The sequence below is a fragment of the Sciurus carolinensis genome, chromosome 3, assembly GCF_902686445.1.
Source record: "Sciurus carolinensis chromosome 3, mSciCar1.2, whole genome shotgun sequence".
NCBI lineage: Eukaryota > Metazoa > Chordata > Mammalia > Rodentia > Sciuridae > Sciurus > Sciurus carolinensis.
This window is the reverse complement of record NC_062215.1, coordinates 163,684,729-163,708,101: the sequence shown is the minus strand read 5'-3', so window position 1 is coordinate 163,708,101 and position 23,373 is coordinate 163,684,729. Positions and strand designations below refer to the sequence as shown.

Genomic DNA, 23,373 nt, shown 5'->3' with positions numbered 1-23,373 from the left:
AGAGGATCATAGCGCTCCTTCTCTGGCCCTGGGACTGTGCAGGGAGGTGATGTCCCGAGGAGGCTGTTGGTCACCCTGAGAGGGCTGGGCCATTCAACAGGCCCCGCAGCCAGCGTCCTGTCCCAGCCACCACTGGACTCTCTGAGTGCCCCATAAGTGCCCTCCCTGCCCCCTCTTGCTTCCAGCCCCCTCTCTTCATCTGCCTATGGTTTTATTTTTAGAACAAATGAGCCTGGAATAACTTTCTTTGGGTCCTGGGTCTGAGGCCACTCTGGCCGGGCCCCCGCCCGGCCTGCCTGCTGGCTCCAGCTCCTTCCCCTCCTGAGGCAGTGCCTGGTGACCTCACAGTTCATCGCTATGGCAGTAGATGTGATGTCACGGGGTCTTTTTGGCCCCCCCCAAACTGCTTGGATTCCAGGCCTCCCAAGGGACAAGAGTAAGGAGAGCTGGCAGGGTGGAGGGGGAGGGTGCCAGGAATTCTGGACGGAATGTTCCTCTGGAAGCTGAGTCCGCATTCTGAGTCCCCCACCCCCACCCCTGGACGCAGGCCCCCCCCCATGCCCCGGCCTTTTCCTTCCTCCAAAACAGCTTCCCACAGAGACATTTTTCCCAGCCCACCCTCTCGGCAGGCCACCAGTGGGTCCCACTGCATGAGCACCTAGGCAGTCATCTTGGCAGTCCCACCTGCCCGTCATCAGACAGGCCCCGCGGGGTCCCGGCGTCGGGGAGGGGTGGTGCACGCATGGGGAGGGCACATGGGTCTGGTTTTGGAAAAAAAAAAATTGAGCAAAGGATGTGCAGCTTCCCTTACCCACCCCGTGGCTCACGAGCTCCAATTCAGGATGTGGTCTCTGTCGTCTGAGCTGGGTCTCCTGCCGCAGCCCAGTTCCTACGCTTCCTCGGGAAGTGGAGAGAAGTCTCTTCCCCCTGAGGACCCGAGACCCAGCAAGCGCCTCGGCTGGTCCTGACTGTTTGGAAAGAAAGCTTGTTCCCAACAGAAGGGCAGTTGACTAAGAGTAGAAGGGACTGAGGAAGAAGGGGCCAGCCGAAGGAGGGACAGCATGCATGACTTGGAAAGAGCAAGGGTCACACACCAGCTCTCCTCCACGACCGTATAACCTTGGGCAGGGACCCTCAGTTTCCTCCTCTGCAACATGGGACAATGCTGACCTGCCAGGGTGACTCTGAGGATCAGGAGAGCAGGGGCGGATGTGGTGCCCGGCGTCCTTAGCACTGGAGGGGGGGGGCAGTGAGGCGCCTCAGGTGCAAGATCCCAGGAGGCGTTGCTCCAGGATTGGGCAGCTGTGCTTTCAAGACCTGAAAGGGACGTGTCCTTAAATTTTGTGTCTAAGTTGCCTCTCTAGGCCCACCTTGTTCCAGACTCCCCGTTTTGAGACCCTCGAGCAGGATAGTCCCCCAAGAGCAGGAACTGGCTTCTAGGTAGCACTAGTTCCATACCCTGCCACCTGCCCCCGAGGTGGATTCTGAGTTGGCCTGCTGGAGGCGGGGGGTTCTGGAAGGTCCTGGTGGGGTCCTCCTGGGGAAGACTGAGGTTCTTAAGTTGCAGGTTTGGTCCCAGGAGTGTGCAGGGCAGGGTCAGAGGGAGGGTGCTGTCCCTCCATGGGCTCCATCTGCACCTGCCTTCTAGAGCTGAGCTCATGGTGCCCAGCTAGCCCTGCCTGGGGTTGGCTGGGGACTCAGGGTCAGGGGCAGTGCCATGAGCTTGGCAGGGTGCTCCTGCCAACCTGGGAGTCAGCCCCGGCTCTGCCACGCACCTCACCACGTGAGACTCTGGGTTGTCCCTCTCTGCATCTTGGTGTCCCATCTGCGGAGTGGAAGAGGGAGGGGATAATGTCTTGAGACCCTCTCGAGCTGATGTACTAGTGGTGTGAGAGATGGTCCATGTGTGTGCGTGTGTGTGTGGTGGGTGTAGAAACTAAGCCAGGGTGGAAGTCAAGGGTCGTGGGCAGCCCAAAACTACACAAAGATGGGGGTTGAGGGCTTCAGATCCAGAGGATCCCCCGGTGCCCGCTGGTTGTGTGGCCAGTGAAGGCTTAGCATGGTGGGTGCTAGGGAAGAGAGCCAGGGGCTTATTCACTCCAGACAGTCACTGAGGGCTCGCTGCGTGCCTACTGGGCACTGTTCTGGGCTCTGCGAGGAGCAGAGCCGCTCGTGCTTTAGTGAAAGAGGCAGACGCTCAACAAGACTAGTAAGTAAAAGATAGTGTGTTGGAGAACCATGTGCTCTAAGAAGGAGGAGAAACGGGAGAGGGTAAAAGTGTGTGTGTGTGTGTGTGTGTGTGTGTGTGTGTGTGTGTGCATGGAGCCTGTGGCTGAAGGCAGGGTGATGGACAGGGCTCACTAGCCATCTGAGCTCTGGGCTGCTGCTCAGGCGACCCAGCTCTGTGTGACCGAGAGCTTCCCAGTGGCCCCTGCCTCCCTCAGGGCCCAGGGTGTGGTCTAGAGTGAGACCATGCTTTTGGTTCCCAGTAGCCCTGGGACTGGCAGGGTTGGGGACAGAGGAATGAGCTTCAACCCCAGAAGCGTTGTGCTGGGTCTGGGTCGGGTCACACTGCGGGACGGCTTGGGTGTATAGGTTGGGAGGGGCTTTGGAAATTTTTAGCTTCTCAGAAAGCATGTCTCAGAAAGAAGTGGAAGGCATCTGATCTCTGGCAAGTGTCACCCTGTGGCCGGCTTCCAGTTGGCAAGGCGAAGGGGTGGGGACAAAGGGGCTGGTGCTCAGATGATCGCTGGCAGGAAGAGAAAGCTGCTCTTTCTCTGCTGAGGCCTGTGGTTTCTAATATTGACTCTGTCCCCACCTGTCTGCCCCTTGCCACACTTGGGAGGACTGAGCAGAAGGGTCAGTGTGGCTTTGGGGTATGTGAGGTGCCCCCAAGGGTGAGATGGTAAGCAGTAGCAATGGCCAATATGCTCTCAGAGTCCCTTGCCCCTGGCTTTACGTGCCTGACCATTAGGTCACCACAGAACAACTCTAGAACAAAGTGACCCTCTCAGTCTACCCAGCTAGTTAGCAGCAGGGGGCCTGGGTGTGGTCTTAGGTGGCTACAGGTTGTTGGAGGTTCTTGGAGTCATCTGGGAACCTGGAGCAAATGCACGTTTCTGGGTCCCTCCGTGGATGCGACTGGGAAGCTTTGGGGGAGCCATTGTGGGTCATCAACCCCCAGGCAGTCTTCAGTTTGAGCCTCTGGCTCCCACTCTGCTGAGAGCTGGGCCTCTTGGGACTTCTTGCCCAGCGGAGGGAGTGCAGGGACTCTTCCAGTACTGCAGGGGCCTCGGGCAGGTGCTTAGATCTCGTCCGCACCCACTGTGTCCTTCTACGGAGGCGAGGCAGCTGAGCGGTCACAAGGGCTGTGGAGTGGGGAGCTCTGGCCTCGCATCCCACCCTGTGTTGACTCTGCCCGTGGAATGTTCTGGGGTCTGCCTTCCAGGAGCCCCCTTCTTCCAGGGGACCAGAGCTGCTCAGAGTGGAAGCAGTCTGGCCATTGTGGTCGACCTAAGGTCTCCAAGTGAGCGTGCAAGAACCCTGGACAAGAAGAGAAAGGCTGGAGGTTGTGGGGGGCCAGTGGGCTGAGGACCCCCAGGGGCTGGGCGGACCCTCAGTGGAGGGGTGGGTGGGATGGGCTTTGGCAGGAGGCAGAGGGCACATCCTACCCAGGCTCAACAGGTGGCTGCAAGAGCTCAGGCTATTGCCCAGCCTGGGGCAGGGAGCCCTGGGGATTTGTTGGTGGCCTCATGTGCCCCTGCCCGGTGGTCTGTGGTTCAGGAGAGGGGACTCTGGGGGGTAAGTGGTTCGGGTGTTTGGATTAGGGCTAAGCTGGGAGGGGGAAGAAGGTGGCATCTTTATTCTCCCCCAGAGCCATCCCCAGACTTCAGGTGGGTAGCTGGGGTGGGATGGGGAGTGGCTGACGTGCCTAGCGTGTGCCTGGCTCCTGTCTCCATCACCTCCCAAGCTGCCCTGGCCTTTGACTGACTGGTGAGGAAGCCTCAGCCCCAGGAGAGGAGTTTTGGCCTCAACCCCCACCTGTAGGCAGGAGGGGTAGATGCTTCTAGAAGGATCATCACTACCTCCAGCTCAGCCTGCTTCCCTCTCATGCCCGCTGCTCCTCCCTGATCCCAAACCTTCGGAAGTATTGGGTCCACTCCCCTGTGGTCATGAACGGTCCTGGGGACGGGTCTGGGGACGAGCATTTCCTGTTCGGAGACACTCTGTCTTTAGCTCGGTCTGTGTGCAGCGTTGCCATGGTTCTTTCCCTCCTCTGCCATTGAGCTCCCGACCTGCGTGAGTCAAGGGCCCGTCGCCCCTTCACGGGGCTGGAGATGGAGCCTGAGACACTGGTTGGGAGGTGGCCTGGGCTACACAGCCTCTCTTCCTGCTGGGGGGCCCCAGGAGCCACTCTCTGGATGCTTTGGTGGGAGGCACTTCTTTTGGTCTGGACAGAGGAGGACGGCTCCAGGTGATCAGTCTGCAGGTGTGGGCCGGGGCCCCTGCACACCCATCGTGGTCTCTGGCACGAGGGAATCTTCACCTGAGTTGGTAAAAATGTTGCTTTGAATCTATTCTGGTTGATGATAGAAGAATCACGGAACGATTGTTGGGAAAACAGGCAGATAATCCCATGGCAAGATCATTCATCCTTAAGGACCCAGGAAGTGGCACAGATAGCCAGGCAGGTTGGAGTTCAGATCTGCACTTACTAGGGTGGACTGGGAGGGCTTCCTGGAGGAGGAAACTCTCCACCAAGGAGAAAAAGGCAAGCCATCTCACTAGGCAAGACCCGGATGTGGGACCAGGCAAGGAGGGTCTGGGTCTGATGGAGCAGAAGTTTTGTGTGTGGAGGTTGAAGTCAGTGGAGACCAAGGGTGGGGGTCTCAAAAGTTCACTGGAGAAACAGGACATGGGCAGGTTTCTATCCCAGGCTACTGTGACTTCATGCAAAGGGCACAAAGTGTGAGCCTGAGATGGGGCTTCAAATCCAGTGGCCCCCTTTAGAGCTGCTGCTTTGGGGTCACTCACGGAACTTCTCATCTGTAAAGTGGGCCTCCAAGACCACCATGTTCCTTATCTCCCTGGAATCTTGTGAGTAGATCTGTAGGTGAAGGTGCCTGGCTGTTAGGGACAGGAACAGGGTAGTTCTTCCTTGTAGCGTTTTGAGGGGGTCATTGGCTGTGTGGGTCAGAGGCCAGCACAGGACGCCTGGCAAGGGTCCTTGGTGAAGGTCTGTAGAACTGGATGGTTCTAATACTAAGAGGACCGAGCTTCATTTTCCACACTCTGCCTCCCAAGCCCGGGGATAGCCAGGTCCCTGTCGCACCACCAGCCCTAGAGACAGTATGCCTGAGGCCTCACACTGTTTTCTGCCTTTGTCCACAGCCCATCGCCTCTGAGAGTGCCCTAAAGAATGTAATGGACACAGTAAGTGACAGCAGGCTGCTGGGTACTGAGTGTCAACCTAGGCAAGACCTGGAGGCTGGGAAGCGTGGCCCGATTCAGTGGAAATGGAACAGATGTGGCTGGGGACATCCTTCTGGGGTAGATTTGGCATTCTTGGGGGGAAGCTGGGGACCCTGGGAGGCGAGCGTCTGACCATGCCCGTGTTCAGATGTGGGCTGCTGGGATCGGGCAGGGGCAGGGGCAGGGGGCTGTGAGGAAGGGGCCCGTGGTCACGTGTGGGTTCTCCATTCAGTATGCAGCCTGCGAGGAAGCTTGGCAGATCTTTCCAATCAGAACTTTCTGCCTTAGCAGAGAGACGGTTTCCTCCAGGCGGGGTGGGAGAGGAAGGGAGGGAGGGCTCTGCTGTGGGAAAGCTGAGGCTGGACCCGAGAGGTGTCCCCTGGCATGGCCAGCACGAAGTCACAGGTTTGGAGCTAGAGGACTCGAGAGCGGATCCTGACTGTGCCAAGTTTCAGAGAGTGTGCAGGGCATGTACTGTGCCTCCGTTTTCTTTCCTGCAAATGGGAATCATATAGCATCTCCTGCGGGAGTGTGGTGAGGTGGACATGGGCGGGTTCGGCTAGCTCTGCGCGGCCTTAGTGACGAAGACATGTTCAACACACACCACCAGTTCCCTGGGCTCTCTGCCAACCCCCTCGCCCCTGGCACCCCCGCAGGGGTGACCGGGTGCCCTGTCTGACTGCCTTTCTTCTGTCTACAGGGAGAAGGAGCCTCCCGGGGTGGAAACTCACGGAAAAGTCTGGAAGAGGAGGTGAGTGTGGGCGGGGGAGAAGGAAGTGACCAGGCCCTGGCTCCCCGGGGTGAGGGGGTGAGGGTGGACAACGTCTGACCTGTCATGCCATGCAGGTCTGTCTTACGCCCTTTCTGGAAGGGTGGGCGCATCCAGGGCTGTGAGCAGGCCCATTCACTCGCGGCCAGGTCTCGTCCCCGCCTTGGCCTGCATCTAGGCTGGATGCAGAGCAGGTTGGTCCCTGGCTCCATGAGGACTCCTGGGTGGGGTCATGTCTGTGAGCTGGCTGGTGACCCACAGCAAGGGCATGGGCCATGGCAAGGCTAGAGGGACCAGGGTTGAGAAGAAGGCCGGGCTCCTCGCAGTGCTGGACAGGAGTGTCGCAGGGCTATGTCCTTGGAGCCAGAAGTCTTTGGGAATGGCAAAGTCCTTCGTGTGGCTTGATGAGGAGGAAGCTGCAAGTGGGACTAGCTGGTCCCTGGGCTCCTCCTGCTTTGCACTTTGGTAAGAGGACAAAGAGGCAGATTCCTTAAATGGAAGGCCCCAGAGAAGGGCAGAGGCTCTCCCTGCCCCGAGCTGCTTCTCTCCATGCCACAGGGCAGACCCTGACCAAGGTGGGCCTTCCCTGTCTTTCTTGCCCCCTCTGACAGTGGGCCCCAGCGCCGGCCTCCCCGTCCTCACCGCCTGCTCCACAGAGGAACAGGGAGTGGTTTTGGCGGTTGGCACAGGGGGAGCTGTTGATGGCACGAGGCCCTATCATCTGACAGCTGCCTGACCCACGGTGGGGAGGGTGCTGGAGGGAGGTGCGGGGGGGTGGAGGGAGGCAGCTCCTGCAGGCGGCCACACTCCTGCGGTGAGCCCTCGGCCACTGCCGCGCTGCCCTGGGGCCGCCTGCGTGCCCGGATCTATGGACGGAGTTATCCAAAGGCTGCACGGGCCCTCCGGGAGGAGCTGCAGCGTGCCTCTCGAGCCGGGAGCGAAGGCCCTGTTCGAGGTGTGTGCGCTTCCTGCCTTCGTGGACGCTGTACTGGGGAGGGGCTCTTGTCCAGGTTTGTGACATTGCTGGGTTGGGGGGTTGGGGGAGATCAGTATGTCATACTACTGAGGATGAACTAGCTTCAGGTAGTCAAAGTGTATAATAGGTGCTCAATAAATGCGAGCCATTCTTATGACTGCTATTTTGATTCAGGGCCAGGAGCTGGGCTGAGTGTTTCAGATCCTCTTGACCCCCCTCTGTAGAGGCTGACCCCATTTTATAGAGGAGGAAACAGAGGTGTGGGCATGTCTATGAGTGCCACTCCATCCCTGAGTGGAATGTTGCTCAGTTCTGGTGTCATCCAACACTCCTGTCCTTTGGCCAGGGGACAGACAGGGTCATAGCCTGTGAACCAAGCCTTGTAGCTAATGGTCTGGGCACACTTGGAAGCCATATCCTAGAGCTGCTGTCCCCTGCTTCCTGAGTCTGGGCCTGTAAAGACAGCTGCAGCAAGAGAGAGAGAGGTTAGACATCATGAAGAACTGTTGATTGCAAGGTTGTATTTGACCTTGGCTCCCATGGGACCACTGAGGGATGATGGAAGACTTTTTATTTTTATAGGACAACGTTTTGTTGATCTGGGACGACTGTGTCTGTGTGTTTGTGTGTGGGGCGAGTCAGGGTGTTGTCTTTTTGGATACAGAGGAAGAGCGCCATGAGTCTCGCTGGTCTGGTCGAAGGAACACCTGGAAGGTCAGCAAGTGGGCAGACCTGGAGATGGCCTGCGTGTTGGACACCTGTGGTCACCCTTTCTGACCATTGGTCGGCCCCCTGGCCAGCTGTGGGCTCTGCTGCCCTCGGGGTGAGGAGTACGTGTGCCCGCGGCCGGGCCAGGCCTGCTGCCGTGATAACGCGCCTGTGTGTGGAGCGGCTTCCCGCCTCTGGGCTGCGGCCCAGGACCAGCGCAAGAATGGCCACTCCCCACAGAGCCGGTGTGCGGCGCAGTGTGGACAGTGCTGTGTCGCACTTTGTTTTGGAAAAATCCAGGCTGGTGGGCAGGAAGAGAGCAGAAGGGGTGGGGCGGCCGGGGGCTGGCATGGAGGGTGGCCACAGCCCCAGCGGAGATGCGGGAGCAGGACGGGCCCTTAGGCAGGTGGTCACCAGTCTCTGGCTGCCTGGTGGGACCCCACCACCCCTCTGCTCCTGGCAGACCCTCCTCCCGGCCATGCCCCTGGGGACTCGGGTCAGGAAACAGTTTTTCTTTTGGTCCAGAGGTGTTGCGTACGGGCTGTGGACCTCAGAGGAAGGCAGACTCTCCCCGCAGGGACGCGCTTCAAACCAACCCCGCCCGAGGCTGAGCTTCCTGCCCTTGCCGTGTAGCGGGAGGAGGCAGCACAGGAAGGACCCTCTAGGGTGGTTGACGTTGAGCCACCCAGGAGTGTCTGAATGAGGACCAGTTCCTGCCTGCAGTGAGGACCACGGCAAAAAAGAGTAGGCTGAGTCTGTAGCAGGAAGGATGAGGGCTAGATACCAGAAGGAACTTCCTGATAGAAAAGTAAGACACTGTTCTTGGGGAGGCTGTGGAATCTCCTTTCATGGTGCCCTTTTGGCAAAGGAGAGACAGTTTTGGAGATGAGCGGAGGGAGGTTTCTGTTGGGTGCCTAGGGAATTGGATCAAAAGTTCTATTATTGGTCTGTGTCTTGGGAGGAGCGAGGAAGAAGTTCAAAGCCCCGTGAGTTAAGGACTTTGAGATCCCCAGGGAGGAAAAGAATAGGATCACAGGCAGGCAGAGAACTTATGTTCCTTTCTAAGATAAAGTTGGCAAAATCCTCTGGCAGTTTCCCCAGGCTCTGAGTGGAGTAGGTGGGGACCCTGTAAGCACCACGCGAACCCATTTTACAGATGGGCCAGCGAGGCTGAGCGGCCTCTTCGCACAGTGGGTCCATTAACGAGCATCTTCACTGTAGAAGGTCAGACCTGAGCCTCTGCTCCCTGGTGAGAACGTGGCCTGCGTGCGTCTGGGACCCGTGACAGGGGGACGCCACCGTGATCCCAGGTCCTGGGATGCCTGAGGCCTGGGCTTGTCCCCAGCCTCTGTAACAGCCTACGTGACTAGGTGTGCTTCCAGGGCCGCGTCTCAGCCCCGCCGTGTGAGGTCGCTTGGGTGTTCTGGAGCGTGGAATGTGCGGAGGCCTCGCTGCCCCGGCCCCAGCCTCTCGCCACCACCCAGACGTGGGGCCCGTGCACGTCTGCTCGCGGCCAGTGAGGCTCACATGCCCCACGCCTTGCAGAAAACAGGAAGCCCCGTCGGTTCGAGGGCAGCCCAGTGATTCATCAGGGGATGACAGGCCAGCTGTTCGTCCCCATCCTCTGCAGTGGGGTCACTGTCCAGGGCAGCTTCCTGCCCGGCCTCCCCTTGCCTAATGCCGGTGGAGCAGAGCAGGCTTGGACTCTGCCTTATCACCTCTGGAGGCGGCATGGCCAGACTCTGTTTGGGCCAAGTTTTTATTTATCTTCCCCGGCCTTTTTGGGGTGGGGAAGCTGAGGAATGTGGAGTGTCGTAACGTTGGGAAGAGGGTGGTGGGGAAACGGGAGCCAGGTCTCTGGCCCTGCTCATCCTTCTTGCCCCTGTGCCTGGGGAGGCTCCAGCCTCCCCTTGGCTCCCCTGTTCCCTCGCCAAGCCCGTCTCCGTCCACGCCATTGTCCCCCTCCGGCTCCCTGTGCTGGGACCCATGTTCTTGGCCACACCTCAGGCCTTGGCTAAGTTCTGCCTTCCAGTTGTTTGAAGCAGCTGTGGTGACTTCCTCCAAAAGTGGTTGTGGATCAGCAGCAGATGAAACCCAAGGGGTTATTTATAGCAGGGTGGCCCTGGGGCCTGGAGCCAGGCCCGGCCTGGGGAGAGTCAGGGACTCCTCATCAGGGACCAGCGAAATGAGATGGATGAAGTGTTGGATCTCTGCGTTCCTCTGGGTGGGTAGCTTTGGAACCGACTGGTTGGTTCGGGGCTTGAAAACCAAACAGGGCCCTCTTACCCCCACCCCCGCCTGACTCATGCAAACCCGAGCCCCGGGGCCAGAGGAGCCGGCTGAGGAGCTTCCCGCCCCGCTGCCCTGCTTGGCTCTTCAGTCCTTGTGCTGCGGTGGCTGCCCCGCTGCTCAGAGCCCGGAGCAGCCCAGGCAGGGCACTCTGGGCACGGCGTTCCCCGCCTGCCTGGGGCAGCTGGGTGAGGAGCCCTCCTCTCAGCAAGCTGCCCTAAGTTGGGGCTCAGCGGGGAGCTGGTCTCCGAGCCCACTGGCTACCTCTTAGGAACTGCATGGCCAGCAGAGGCTGAAGGGGGTCCTGGGCCTGGGGCCTGTGGTCAAGCCCCAGGTCAGAGTATGAATCCTGCTTGGTCATCAGCTTCCCAGGGACTTGGGGGTGAGTCACTGTTCTTAAGTCTCCCTCCTTGGCAGACTGTGGTCCTGCCTCCTCCCAGAGCTGGCTGCTCCTGGGCGGTCAGGGAGGGTGGGTTTTGGGGAGGCATGTGGGTATCGTGCCTCTCAGGTGTTCAGGCACCCACGACATTGGGTGTCCTGATTCTGCATCTTGTGAGCTGGTCCTAAGGATGGGAGGCTTCTGGGAATGGGGGGTGCAGGCTTTTGATTTCCAGGGTGAATGGTTGTAACTACCCTCTTGGTAACTTCCTTTTCGGTTGTGCTTGATATAATAGCAGTAACTGGAACACCAGCTGTCATTTGCTGAATGCCAGGCATTAAGGAAAGTGCCTTATATGCATAATTCCTTTGTGTTCCCACGCGGGCCTGGAGGGTTGCACCATCGTACACGTGACATTCCACCAGGCTCAGGGGTTAAATCACTCGCAAGGTTGCCCAGTACAGTGCTGGCACCAGGGCTTGGGGTCTGAGCGGCCCTGCTGCTGTGCTTTCAGGGGCTGTGACCTCTGCTGTCCTGGGAGGTTTGGGGCGCCAACTTGGGTCCATTTGCCTAATTATGTACCGTGAGCCCCCCAGGAATGGAGCGGGGAGCTGGGGTCATAGACTCTGTGCTCTTAGGAGCGTGGCTTGGTACTGTGGCCCTTGGCTGTATTTGAATGCGACATGCCTGGCTGTTCTGCCTCAAGACAGAATGACTGGACGTTGCTACTTTCAAGGAAGGGAGGGCGTGGGAGGCCCGCGGCAGAGGCCCGCGGCGGAGACCCGGCTCCCTCACGCTCTTCCTTCCCGATGCCTTCAAGGCCGTCTGTTTTCTTAGGGTCCTACTGCAAGGGTCTGGAAGTTGGCAGGAAATGTTTGTGCGCCCCAGTGAGTGTTAATCGAGTGTGTCCCCAGTGCTGGTGGCACCAGCCTGGGAGGGGTGTGTTTCTCAGCATTGGGGACTTCTTCCTTCCGTCCCTTCTTGCACGCGGGCAGGCGGGCCCACGTGGGATTGGCACTGACCGCTTTTGGCTTCAGGGTGCTGTGTTGCTGAGGCGTCAGGGTGGCAGGGCTGGAATGTTGGCAGAGGAAGGAGGAGAGGCTGTGTGCTTGGCCGCTGCCCTGTCTGCTCCTGCGGACAGCTCTCGGCTGCTCCCGTCCCGCGTCCTGCCTGCCCCCCGTAACGCTGGGTCTCTTCTCTCTTTCCCAGGGCTCCAGTAGAGTCACCCCAAGTGTCCAGCCCCATCTGCAGCCTGTCAGGTATGCCTGGCCCTCTGGGGAATGGGGCCAGGGGTGCTAGTAGTGGGGTCACTGTGGTGTTTGTTGTAAGGATTACCCTTGGGTCCCGAGAGTGAATCGCAGAGCTGGCGGATGCGGGTGGCTGGCCTTGGCGGTCATCCTGTTTGCCTTCCAGCTCTGAGCAGACCTGGCGCTCGTTCTTTATTTACCTGCATGAGCTCATCTGGGCCTTGCACCAGCCCCACAAGGTTCGTGAGTTGGTGGATGAAGAACTGAGTTTCAGAGAGATAAGGTGACTCGTTGGAGGTCACATGATACCCAGAAGCGAGAGTGGGGACCTTGGGCATTGAGGCCAGTGCCAGATCTCCTTGTCCACAGATGGCATCTCCAGTGGTGGGGAGGTTTGTGAAAGGAGTCTCTGGGTCAGGGAGGGGTGCCCAGGGGCCCTGCCTCACCTATCCAGACTGATCGACCTGCACCCAGGTTCTCTGGCTTGGGTCCCCACCCTCTCGGCCTCACTGCACCTCCTGAAGCTGTCAAGAAGAGTGAGAATGCCAGCTCTAGTAGGTGACTGAATCCAATGGTGGGTGTGGCTCGGCTGCCAGCTGCCCATGGGCTGAAAGTGGCTCTTCAGAGGATCTTCTTCCCCTGTGACTGGAAACAACGGAATAGGGGCAGCCTGGGTGCGATTCCCAGTTTTCCCAGATGGTGGCGCTGTTCTGCCTTCGCATCCTTCCTGGGAACCGGCCTGAGCTCCAGGCGGTTCAGTGCCCAGGACAGGCCACGCCTGACTGGTGCCTATGGCTACCGCATCCCGCTTCCTTCTCCTGCTCTGCTGAAGGAGAAGCTGGAAGGAGGAGCTGAACTTCAATGTTTTTCTGACAGTGCAGTCCTTTCCCTGGAGCCAGGACAGAGGGGCTGCGGACGGTGGGGAGGAAAATTTCCAGGCTCCCTGCTTTCATATCCCCATTTGGGGGTGTAGGTGACTTCTTATCCCAGGCTGTTCTTGGGTCAGCAGGGTCCTGTGGTCTGAGCCCCACCCCCGTGAAGCTTGAGAAGCTTACCGTAGGAACAAGGAGTGGCGGGGGATCCAAGGTCCAACTCACACCCGGCTCCTTTCCCGGCCTCTGGTTCCGTCTACCACTCAGTCCCCTCCCTGTCATCCCACCAGGAAGAGGCCATTGTCATCCTTGGCTGGCCCCTCTTCACCCCCATCTAAGCAACTGGGACCTGATCAACCCTCCTGGAGATCTGGAATCTTCTAGGCTCCTTGGTGTCCTGGGGCTTGTATTCCCCAGTGCCAGAGGCCCCCATCCCTTTAAAATACCCTGGCCGGTGTCAACTTTATCCCATTGGAGTGGAAGGCTAATGAAATAGAATGCAAGTGTTGCTGACGCTGGTAGAGAGGCAAGCGAGAGACCCCAGAGGGTGGCCAGGTGCACATGGAAAGGTGCCGGTGCCCCCAGAGGCCATGGGGGCTTCCCCAGTGCATCCCCCTAGAAGAGAATCCAAGCAATGTGTAATGAGGGGAGTCCTCTGCTCCCCTTACCCAGTGCCCAGTGGAGGGCCGGCTGCCCAGCCCAGGCGTCTCCCCACCTCTTCTAAGAACCCCCACCACCGCAGCTGCAAGGACTCTGCCCTCCCTTCTTTTCCTGGGTCCTTAGAAACAGGGCAGTCACCGCCCAGAAGCAGCTCTGGCAGGCGACAGGAGAGCAGAGGTGGGGAGAGAGCCAGGGAATGAGGCACAGGAGCCGGCCTGCCCCGGGAGGGCTGGAATGTGCACCGTGGTCTGGCTTACCCGGAACCTGGGTGAGCGTGTCACCTGAGCTGCGCCTTCCCCTGAGAGGCCTCCCACCCGCTCAGAGCGGCAGCGGAGAAGACTCCCATCGGGATGCTGGGGACCACCCTGCCCAGGCCCTCTGTCCTTTTCTGGAGAAACCCACAGATCCTTTGGGAGATTTCTCTTTGGCCAGGTGGCCACAGTGTGTGGGGAGGCAGGGCTAGGATGCTGGGTTCCTGGCTGGCAGGCCCTGGTTCTGAGCTCTGGAATCACAGCTTGGTGGGAACCTGGAACTGGCGTCCTCACCGTTGGTTGTCGCGCAGTCTGAGGTCCTTGCCAGCCCCTGCCCAGCTTGTCTGTCTGATGCTCTCAGGCCAATTGCATAGGCTTTGCCAGGGGAGCACTCTGGACTTGGCCCTGGGCTGGGGATCCGTCACGCTCCCTGGGCTGGATGTGGGGATCACACGTGGTATGTCGGGGTACAGCTACCTGAGGCTTGCGCTGGTTTCTGACATGGACCCCGTGTTTCCACGGTCTCCCTAGAAACATGAGTGTGAGCCGGACCATGGAGGACAGCTGTGAGCTGGACCTGGTGTACGTCACCGAGAGGATCATTGCTGTGTCCTTCCCCAGCACAGCCAATGAGGAGAACTTCCGGAACAACCTCCGTGAGGTGGCCCAGATGCTCAAGTCCAAACATGGAGGCAGCTACCTGGTGAGCACAGGGCCTCTTGCCCCTTGGCCTGGTGCCCTCTGCCCTTCCATCTGGTGCCACCTCTTCACCACTAGAGTCTTGTCCACTTACCCCTGGGCCAGTGCCTTTTCTTTCCTTTAGCCCTGTGACCTCATGTGGCCAGTCATCACTCCTTCTCTGGCCTGAGTCCATCCTAAGGAGTGTCCCTGCAGCCAGTGTGGCATCGGGAAGCAAGCTTGCATGCGTGTGTGTGCCGGAAGAGAATAACAACCCGAGTTCTTGTCACTGAGCGCTTGCTACGAGCCAGGCCCTGTTCTAACTGCTCCCACCTTCATGGCGGCCCTGAGAAATCTTAGGGCAGAGTCCTGGCTATAAGTGTCTTTGGAGACCTAGCGGCTGGCTCAGGACTCACCCACCATGTGGGTAGGTGGCCAGTGAAGGTCTCCTCTAGTGTAGAAAGGCTGGCCTGTCCCTGGCCCCAGGTCCATGTTGCAGGGAGGTGGATGAGCTGGACCCACAGGCCAGGTGTGCCCTTGACGGGATGCTGTAGGGGAGCAGAGGTGGGGTGGAGGAGGCTGGGTGTCCCAGGGCCGCTGTGACAGTTGACCACAAACCACATGGCTTCAAGTAATAGAAATTTGTTGTCTCTCAGTTCTGGAGGCCAGAATCAGAAATCAAGGTGTCTGCAGGGCCCTGGTCCCTCTGAATTCCCCAGGGGAAAGTCCTTCTTTGCCTCTTTGGGGCTTCTGGTGCTCCTAGCACTAGCTGGCTCTCCGCGGCTGGTCGCATCACTCTGTTCTCTGTCCCCTTCACATGGCTCTGTTCCCTGTCTCTGTGTGTCCTCTCCTCTTACTGTAAAGACATTAGTCATCAGATTTAGTGCCCATCCTAAGTCCAGGATGTCTGCTGTCCAGATCTTTAACTACTTACAAAGGACCTACTTCCAAATAAGGCCACATTCTGAGTTCTGAGGGGATGTGAATTTTGGGGGGTACTCTTCAACCCCCTGTAGAAGCTCGTCCTCCTGCTGTGTCAGGGTATTGTTAACAGCTTGACTCTAAACATCAAAAAGCCTGGCTACAGATTCTGACCCTGTGCTCACTATTTCTGGTCATGTGGCTGCACCAACCCTCAGGCTTCCCATCTGTAGAATGGGCCTGGTAACACTCTCTCCCTTTTTGGGCCGTTGAAAGAAACACATCAGAACAGGGCTGGCAGTGGGTGGGTCCTCCCTGAGTGGCAGCCATGGTTAATATAACAAGGTGGGTTCCTTTATGGGATGCAGGAGTGACGAGAGTCCCCTGAGACCCTTCTACTCTTTGGGAGTCCAGGTTTCTGTGCACCTCTGTGCTGTGTCCTGGCTCCCTCCCTCCTGCAGCTTCTAGGTTCTGTTCTCCTAGGAGGTGGCAGTGGTTTTCCCAGCTGTGGGCTGGACGCGGGCAGCTTGGCACACCCCTGGGGGGTGGCTTGAGGACTGCCAGAGACTGGGGCTTCCCCAGGACGCAGTCAGGCACGGAAGGACCTGTGCTGGGAGGTCTGTGAGGGCCCACCCAAGATGGCTTGCACCCTCTGGGTGTCTGGTGACGAGAAGCTGTGTCATTCCACAGATGAGGCTCAAAGTCAGCATGTAAAGTACTAGAGGCGGCCATGAGCTATCATTCGGCACCCCTGGGTTCCATTCCATCCCGTCCCACCTTGGGTTCAGGATGTCCGCACAGAGGGGCTTGCCTGGAGGCCTGCATCTCGCCCTATCTTTTCCCTGAGGACCCGATGTGAGCGCTTGTTGGTCAGTGGGTGTTCACAGACTCTCCATCCGGGAGAGAGGGTGCCAGCCGGCCGGCACAGGAGGTCCAGGGCGCCCCGGGCTTCGAGAGCTCAGTCAAGCTCTGCCTGACGGTGCAGCAGGCTTTTGAGAGGAGTGGCAATGACACCACCCTCCCCGCGTGACCAGGGGGCTTCCTGGCCACCCCCTGCTCCTCACAGTCACGTTCTCTGTCCCCTTCTAGCTGTTCAATCTCTCTGAGCGGAGACCAGACATCACGAAACTCCACGCCAAGGTGAGCTGAGGGCCGTTGTGGGGTGACTTACTGCCTGGAAGAGGAGGACGGACCCTCTCCTGTGGTTCCCACATCGGAATCTTGGGGGAAAAGTGCCACGACAGTTTGAAAAACCCATTCGAAGTTCGAGTGCCCTCTTAGATCTGGAAAAGGACAGTGGCACAGTGATTGCTTCCATAATGCAAGTTGTGGAAGGCGGAGTCTGGTGCAGTGACTTCCTACCCAGCCTGCCCCTGCGGAGCTTGGGACCTGGGCGGGGCTGGTACTGTGCGACTTTCAGTTTGCAGATTTCATGCAGTTGGGAGCTGCAGCTTTGGCGTTCCTGCTGCAGGGATCACTTGGTTTGCTTCATGGGTTGTATGGGGCTTTGCCACGATTGTCTGCTCCCATCCTGGATTCAGGGGCCTGTCTCTGTGTGTTCTTGGCAGGTGACAGACTTCTCTGGGTCTGAGATTGCACCCCTGAAAGTGGATGGTCTGGGTTAGGTGTGCTCCGCGAGACCTTCCAGGCTGTCTCTTAGTTAAAGTCCTGTGAGTTTGGAAGGTTCTGAGGAGCCTGAGGGCTGCTTTTTAGGTCCGCCATCTGTCCCTCCGCCCTCTCTCGGCTGGCTCTCCGAGGGTGGTCTGCAAGGCCAGGCCCTGGAGAAAGGCTGTGCCACTACAGAGCCCTTTGCCTTTCTTCTCCTGCCCTGCGCCAGGCCTCGGGGCTGCCGGTGGCAGGGGGGCTTGAGGGCTATACTCATGGCTCCTCTGCGCATTTCAAGGTCAGAGTCACGTGCTGCAGACCTCAGGGTCCTTGTCTCCAAGCCTTTGCTTGGCTCACAGATGAGGAAACTGAGCCTGGGAGAGGGGACATGGCTTGCCTTAGACCCCACAGTAAGACAGACCTGGAGCTGAGACTCAGGCCTGGGGTCTCCATCCTGGCTGATGACCTTTGCCCTCCACACCTTGCCTCCCAGCAGGGCTGACAAGCAGGGAGGGACAAGCACAGTGGGGCTACTGGGGGCCACCCAGTGCTGGTGGCTGGTGTGCAGTGCCCTGGTGGCCGGGTTGACTCCCAGGGCCTCCTCTTCTCACTCCTGGCTCTGGCCTCAGGTACTGGAATTTGGCTGGCCCGACCTACACACCCCGGCCCTTGAGAAGATCTGCAGCATCTGCAAGGCCATGGACACCTGGCTCAACGCAGACCCCCACAACGTCGTCGTTCTGCACAACAAGGTGGGGGAGGGGCTGGGGGTGTGAGCGCAAACTGACCGCCTTTGGAGGAGTGTGATACCTGCCTGTGTCTTGGGTTATGTGAGCACACGAGTCCATCAGCGTGTATTTTCCATTCCAGGGACCATAGATTCTGTCCCAGGGGTCACCTCCAAGAGTGGGGGATACCGCTTTCTCCCCGGCTGGTTTTGTCTGCGACTCAGCTCCCCTCGCTTGCCTCTCCTTGTCTCCTTCCCCCTTCTCTCCCCTGGGGCTGCGCCCCTCTCTCCAGGCCTTGCTCCCTTCCCTCCTAGGCCTCTGGACAGGCTCTGGGGCAGCAGGGCCAGCCTTAGAAATAAAGCCCTTTCCTCTTCCAGGGAAACCAAGGCAGGATCGGCGTTGTCATCGCGGCTTACATGCACTATAGCAACATTTCTGCCAGGTGAGAGCGCCCGGAGCTTCCTGTCCGCCAACCATCAGCAATAGGACACCCGTCCCCTGCCCAGCATGGGCGCTGCCTTCCCTGGGTGGGAGGATCTGATACGGGGTATGAGAGGTAACGAGGAGACGGCGCCTGCCAGGGCCCGTGCACAGAGGGCAGGAGAGAGGGGTATTCATCCCATCTGGGGTCCTCAGGGGCAGCATTGGGGGCAACCCCACTCATAAGCACCCCATCCAGACAGCTTTTTGGGGACATGTGTCCTTACCCAACTGCCCCCTGATTCCCTGGGAGAGCAGGCAGAGATGCTGGATCAAATCTGAACCCTGTGGAATCCTCTAGAAGTCATATCATCCATCCCTCTGCCTCTGGCCAGCAGGGCCCTCTTCCCATTTGTGCTTTAGGGCAAGAATAGGATACAGAGGGGATGATTCCTGTTTGATCCCATTCTGCAGGGAGGCCAGAGGTTCAGCCACTCTTTATTCATCAGCCGTGACTGTTGAGCAACCACTGAGCCTTGCACCGTTCTGGGTGCTGGGAAGACTGCAGAGTGCAAGGCCAAGGCCTGTCCTTGCAGACATCAAATAAGCCAGCAGTTACATCAGTGGCAGCCAGTGGCAATGACTGAGGAAGAATAAAGGGACAGGCAAAGGCAGGAGGGAGGAGGCGCATGGTCAGGGAAGGTCTGTGAGGCAGGCGACCTGGTGCAGACCCCCAGGGGCAGGGCTGCATCCTGTGAAGTCTGGGGAGGGGTTCGGGGGCTGAGTGCAGGGGCAGGACCCAGCCCTCTGGGGTGCGCATGCAAGAGGCTGGGCGTTGGAGCCAGGGAAGCGGGGAGAGGGGAGCGGGGAGGACAGAGCCATTCGGCCCTGCGGACCTTGCTGAGGACCTTGGAGTTTATTCTACGAGTGAGAGGAAGTCACAGGAGACTCAAGAACAGAGGAGCTGCGTGATCTGTCTTTTCATTTCAAAATGATCTCTCTGAGCGCTCTGAGGACGAGCAGACTCTCCTGTGGAGGGCTCATTTTGTGACTCGGAGAATCCCAACCCAGCTGCATCTTTTCAGAGTGAGGGACATGCCCCCAGTGCCTCTATATGTCCTCTGTGCATCCCTTATGGGTGTCACCTCACCTAAGCTCCATGACACTTTTGAGGGAGGTGCAACGATCAGTCTCCCTTGACAGGTGAGGGAAATGAGGTAGAGAAGGATACATGGGGCCAGTGAGTGGGGGACTGGATACGGCTCCCAGGCCCTCTGGCTCTGAAGTCCTGGGCTGCACCACACAGGATGGACAGATGCTGGAGCGCTCTTCTCCTGAAAGCTTCTCAGCCCATCAGGGTGTTCCTCTTACCAGGCTGCTGGAGGGCTCTGCAGGCCTAGGGGAGCAGGAGTGGGGGACAAGGGGTTCTGGGAGGTGGAGTTGGATTTTCTGACCCCCTGTCTCTCCCCGCAGTGCGGACCAAGCTCTGGATCGGTTTGCGATGAAGCGGTTCTATGAGGATAAGATCGTGCCCATTGGGCAGCCATCGCAGAGAAGGTGGGTCTCCAGGGCTGGCAGCCTAGTTCCTGGGTGTGTGCACTTCCTGTACGTGGGGAGTCTTGTGTACTCACAGGGTACACAAGAGCAGCTGCTTAGGTGGGGGTGTGTCACACACACATGCTCAGTCTGGGGTGGTGTGAGCCCAGGGACAGAGTTGAGTCCAGGGGCCAGCTGAGTGTGCCCACAGGTTGGCATGGCACTTGGTTCTGAGGCCTGTGCCAGAGAGCAGGCCATCGCAGGAAAGCATTGGTCTGGGGATAGAAGGTGCTGGTACACCTGCTGCTCCTGTCCCTGGTGGCAGGATTGCTTCAGTGTGTGGATGAGTCTCCAGGAAGCGGATGTCACTGCCACCCATCCTGGAAGGTCACTGAGACCCAAGATAAGGGTCACCTTCTATTGGGAGAGTTTCAAATATTTGGCCGAGGCCCCTGAACCACGTGGTCACGTTGGAATCTCACAGTAAGCCAGGCAGAAGCCGGGCAGGGATGCATTTATTCTTTCACCTGGCAAAACTGAGGTGCTCTGCTCCAGCTCCATGCACTGGGACATCTGGGTACACAGGACAGAGTCCCTTCCCTTAGTGAGCTGGTGGTCAGTTGACAGAGATGGACATTAAACAAGTGACCACACATATAAGACAATACCAGATAGCGATGATTCCCAGGAAAGGAAGGGAATGAACCACTGCAGAGGCCAGAGCTTGCCGCAGGGGGTGGGGCCGCTCTAGTGGGGACAACCTGGAGTACCTCCCAGAGGAGGTGATTTTGTGCCCTAACTGAGATAGTGCTTAGCTACCCTATGAAGGTCTAGGGCATCCTCCTTTGACAGATGAGAAGCCTGAGCCCAGGGAGGGGACATGGGCAGGGGAGAGGCCCGGCAGAGTTGGACTGTATATGGAGGAGGTTAACACTGGAGCTGGGGTGGGGCCTCTGGTTGCGCTGCCACTGTCCTGAGGGATTCTGCTGCAGGAGTAGCGTGGTCAGTGACATCTGGTCACTAGGAGGGCAAGGGCAGCATCAAGGTCAGGTGGACTTTGGGGAGGCTGCGGGCAGGATGGTGGGAAATGCAAGCCCAGACTGGAGCCTGGAGCGTGGGACTCAAGCCCTTCTGCTATGTGGCCAGGAGCTGTGGGCCTGCCGCCTGTCGGTGCATGTCAGCACTGTCCTGGCTGAGGATAGGACATGAGCCCTTGTGAATTGTCAAGCAGGATTCATGGAGCTGAAATTCTCGGGGATGACACCCAAGTTCCTAAACACAAGATCGTTTTGGTGCTTTGAAGCAATGACAAACCACCAGAGCCTTGAGGAGCACTGGAGGCGAGGGGCAGTCCAGTGGACAGGCCTCCTGCCAAGGTGACAGGAGAGGAGCTAAGGGGAGAAGGAACCGTCCATTGAAGTCCTAGGGCAAGGATCCAGGCAGAGGGCACAGCAAGGTCAGAGGCCTGGAGAGCCAAGCATCCTGGTTGCTTTTGTAGCCCCAGGAACTCCAGCTGCAGGTCCCAGACCTTCCCGCCTCTTCATGCTGAGGGTCCCCAGCCGGAGTCCCGTCACTCCCGCTTGCTTGGTTGACCAGAAGTGCTACCAGGGGCTGTTCCTGCCATTGCAGCAGGAAGCCCAAGCAGAGCAAGTGTGTCCTCAGGCAACCCAGCACCTGACAGCCACCATAGAACAGCTGAAGGCCAGCCTCGGTGTCAGCAATCAGAGATGGGGTGTCGTTACGTGCAGACCATCTGGCTAGGCCTCTGGCCCCGGCAACCGTGGATCAGTGAGAACTTTCCCAGAAAGGGGACACTGCTGGCCAAGGACCAGCTCCCCAGTCCCTGTCCCCATGCATGGCTGCTGCTGACTTGGTCCTGGTGTGGCCCTTGACCTTGAAGCACGAGGGACACTAATGGAGAGGCTTGCTGTCACGATGGTACCGCGTGCTTGGAGGTGGGGAACAGCACGCACCTCTGGTGCTGAGCAGCCAGGGCCTGGAAAACGGAGAGGCACTGTTGTTACTCTCAGCAGGGGGTTGTTCCAGGGTGTTCCCTACGTGCTTGCGCAGGGGACAGCGGGGCGTGTCTGTGTGCACATTATCTGTGTCCGCCCGCAGCTCGAATCTGCCCCTGCATCTGCTGAGGGCGGGGCCTCCTATCTGCCCCCACGTGAAGTGCAGCTGCTGGCTTCCCATGCGCTCGCTGCTGCTTTCCCGCCAGGTTCCAGGTGCCACTTACAGGGAATCAGGCAGTTGGAGGAGAGGAGAGTGGGAGGGGCGGAGGGAGGGGCCATGCCTGAGGCTCCTCCATTTATTGTCACGGGCCCCCACACTCATTGTCCCCAGCACACAGACACATCCTGTTGGCACGATCGGGAGATCTGATGGGAACCCGCCATTCCGGGTTTCCGGTTTGAATAATGGGACTGGCGGCTGGGCAGGGGCCTGAATAGGAGCTGGTGCTGCCCATCAGATTATCTTGCTTGGGTAGTCCAAGGTGGCCCCACCCAGGCTCAGGGACAGAGGCCCACTGCTCTGGAGGTGGGCCAAGGAGCCAAGAGACAGGAGGGGAGCATTGTCATGGTCATGCAGTTCCTGTCCCACCCCCTCAAAGCCCTGTTGGCTCCTGTGGAGCCTCAGGATGTATTTGGTTGGTCTCTCTGACTCAGCCTGGCATTCTCTGGCCAGTCAGAAAAAGAGGACGTGCTGCCCAGTCCCTGGTCAGATCTGCCCCAGTTTAGAGGGTGCACCGAAGCCCAGACTCTTCCCCTCCCACCCCTGGCACTGTGTGTTCTTGCTGTGTGTCTCCAACAACCCTTTCTGGACCTGCTTTTCCTTCTCTGTTTTAGAAGAAGGAGAGGTGGGTTAGTTTCTTCCATTCTTCCAAAAAGAGCTCTGTTAAAAGAATCAGGGGTTGCTGACCCTAGAGAGAGAGAGATACTTACTCAAGTTAGTTATTGCAAATATCAAGTGAAGCAGTGGAAACTGGTGGACTCCATGTACTTCAGTGTGATAAAGTGAAGGACTGTAATGGCCAAGCTCTTGCTATTTGCTGGACTCACATGGATGGTGGGTGAGGCTGAGGAAGCAGAACCAGGGTATAAGGGTAGATGTCGCCTGGTTTGGCTCTGTGTGAGCTGTCAAGGCTGCTTGCTGCTTGGGCAGTGTGCCTTGTGCAGACGGGAGCTGCTGAAGGATGCAATATCTGTCACCGTCAGGGGTCAGGGAGGACTTTTGGTTCAGCAAATGAAGCAGGAAAGAGATTCTCACGTCCACCACCAGGGGTCGCAGGAGAACGTCAAGTGGGCTGGTGGTCCTGACAAGCTCCAGGTGTCCTTTACCTGCTGTGTTCTCTGCCCGGGGTTCCAAGTTGCCACCTAGGGCCACTCTGGGGTCCAGACCTCAGCTGCCAGGAGGCCTGGGTTGGGGGGTGCACGTTGTGGGGGTGCGGAGTAGATTGGAGGCAATAGAAGACCAGATGGAAGACCAGGTTTCTCTCCCTGAAGCCACCTCTCCTTGCCCTAGGTACGTGCACTACTTCAGCGGCCTGCTCTCTGGCTCCATCAAAATGAACAACAAGCCCTTGTTTCTGCACCATGTGATCATGCACGGCATCCCCAACTTTGAGTCCAAAGGAGGTATCTGCCCCGAGCCCTCCCTGGGACCTCCCTTCCCCAGCTCCCTCCTGCCTTGGGGTGGGGAGGGGACACATCAGCTGCAGAGCCCAGGGCTTGCACTGGAGTCTCACCCACATCACGTCCTGAATTTTTGGAGCTCTGGTCTATTCATCTGCAAAATGGGCTTGATATTTGCAGTGCCTTCTGGCAGAGGACGGTGAAGTGGCAACGCCTTACTGACTTAA

The 23,373-nt window shown here is 58.5% G+C and overlaps 1 protein-coding gene across 15 annotated transcripts in view; it reads left to right on the top strand.

Annotated features, from left to right (window-relative positions):
* Tns1 (tensin 1) overlaps positions 1–23,373 on the top strand; it is a 184,730-nt gene that overhangs the window by 84,047 nt on the left and 77,310 nt on the right. For 13 of the 15 annotated variants that reach the window (XM_047544728.1, XM_047544724.1, XM_047544725.1 and 10 more), the window contains 9 exons: positions 5,392–5,433; positions 6,173–6,223; positions 11,803–11,852; positions 14,155–14,326; positions 16,312–16,362; positions 17,457–17,579; positions 17,933–17,997; positions 19,449–19,532; positions 23,037–23,149. In XM_047544728.1, the coding sequence (XP_047400684.1) occupies positions 5,392–5,433; positions 6,173–6,223; positions 11,803–11,852; positions 14,155–14,326; positions 16,312–16,362; positions 17,457–17,579; positions 17,933–17,997; positions 19,449–19,532; positions 23,037–23,149 (751 nt within the window). Of the gene's footprint in view, positions 1–5,391; positions 5,434–6,172; positions 6,224–7,089; positions 7,197–10,293; positions 10,597–11,802; positions 11,853–14,154; positions 14,327–16,311; positions 16,363–17,456; positions 17,580–17,932; positions 17,998–19,448; positions 19,533–23,036; positions 23,150–23,373 lie in introns of those variants that run through there. The other 2 variants (XM_047544732.1, XM_047544739.1) reach the window with 2 other exon arrangements.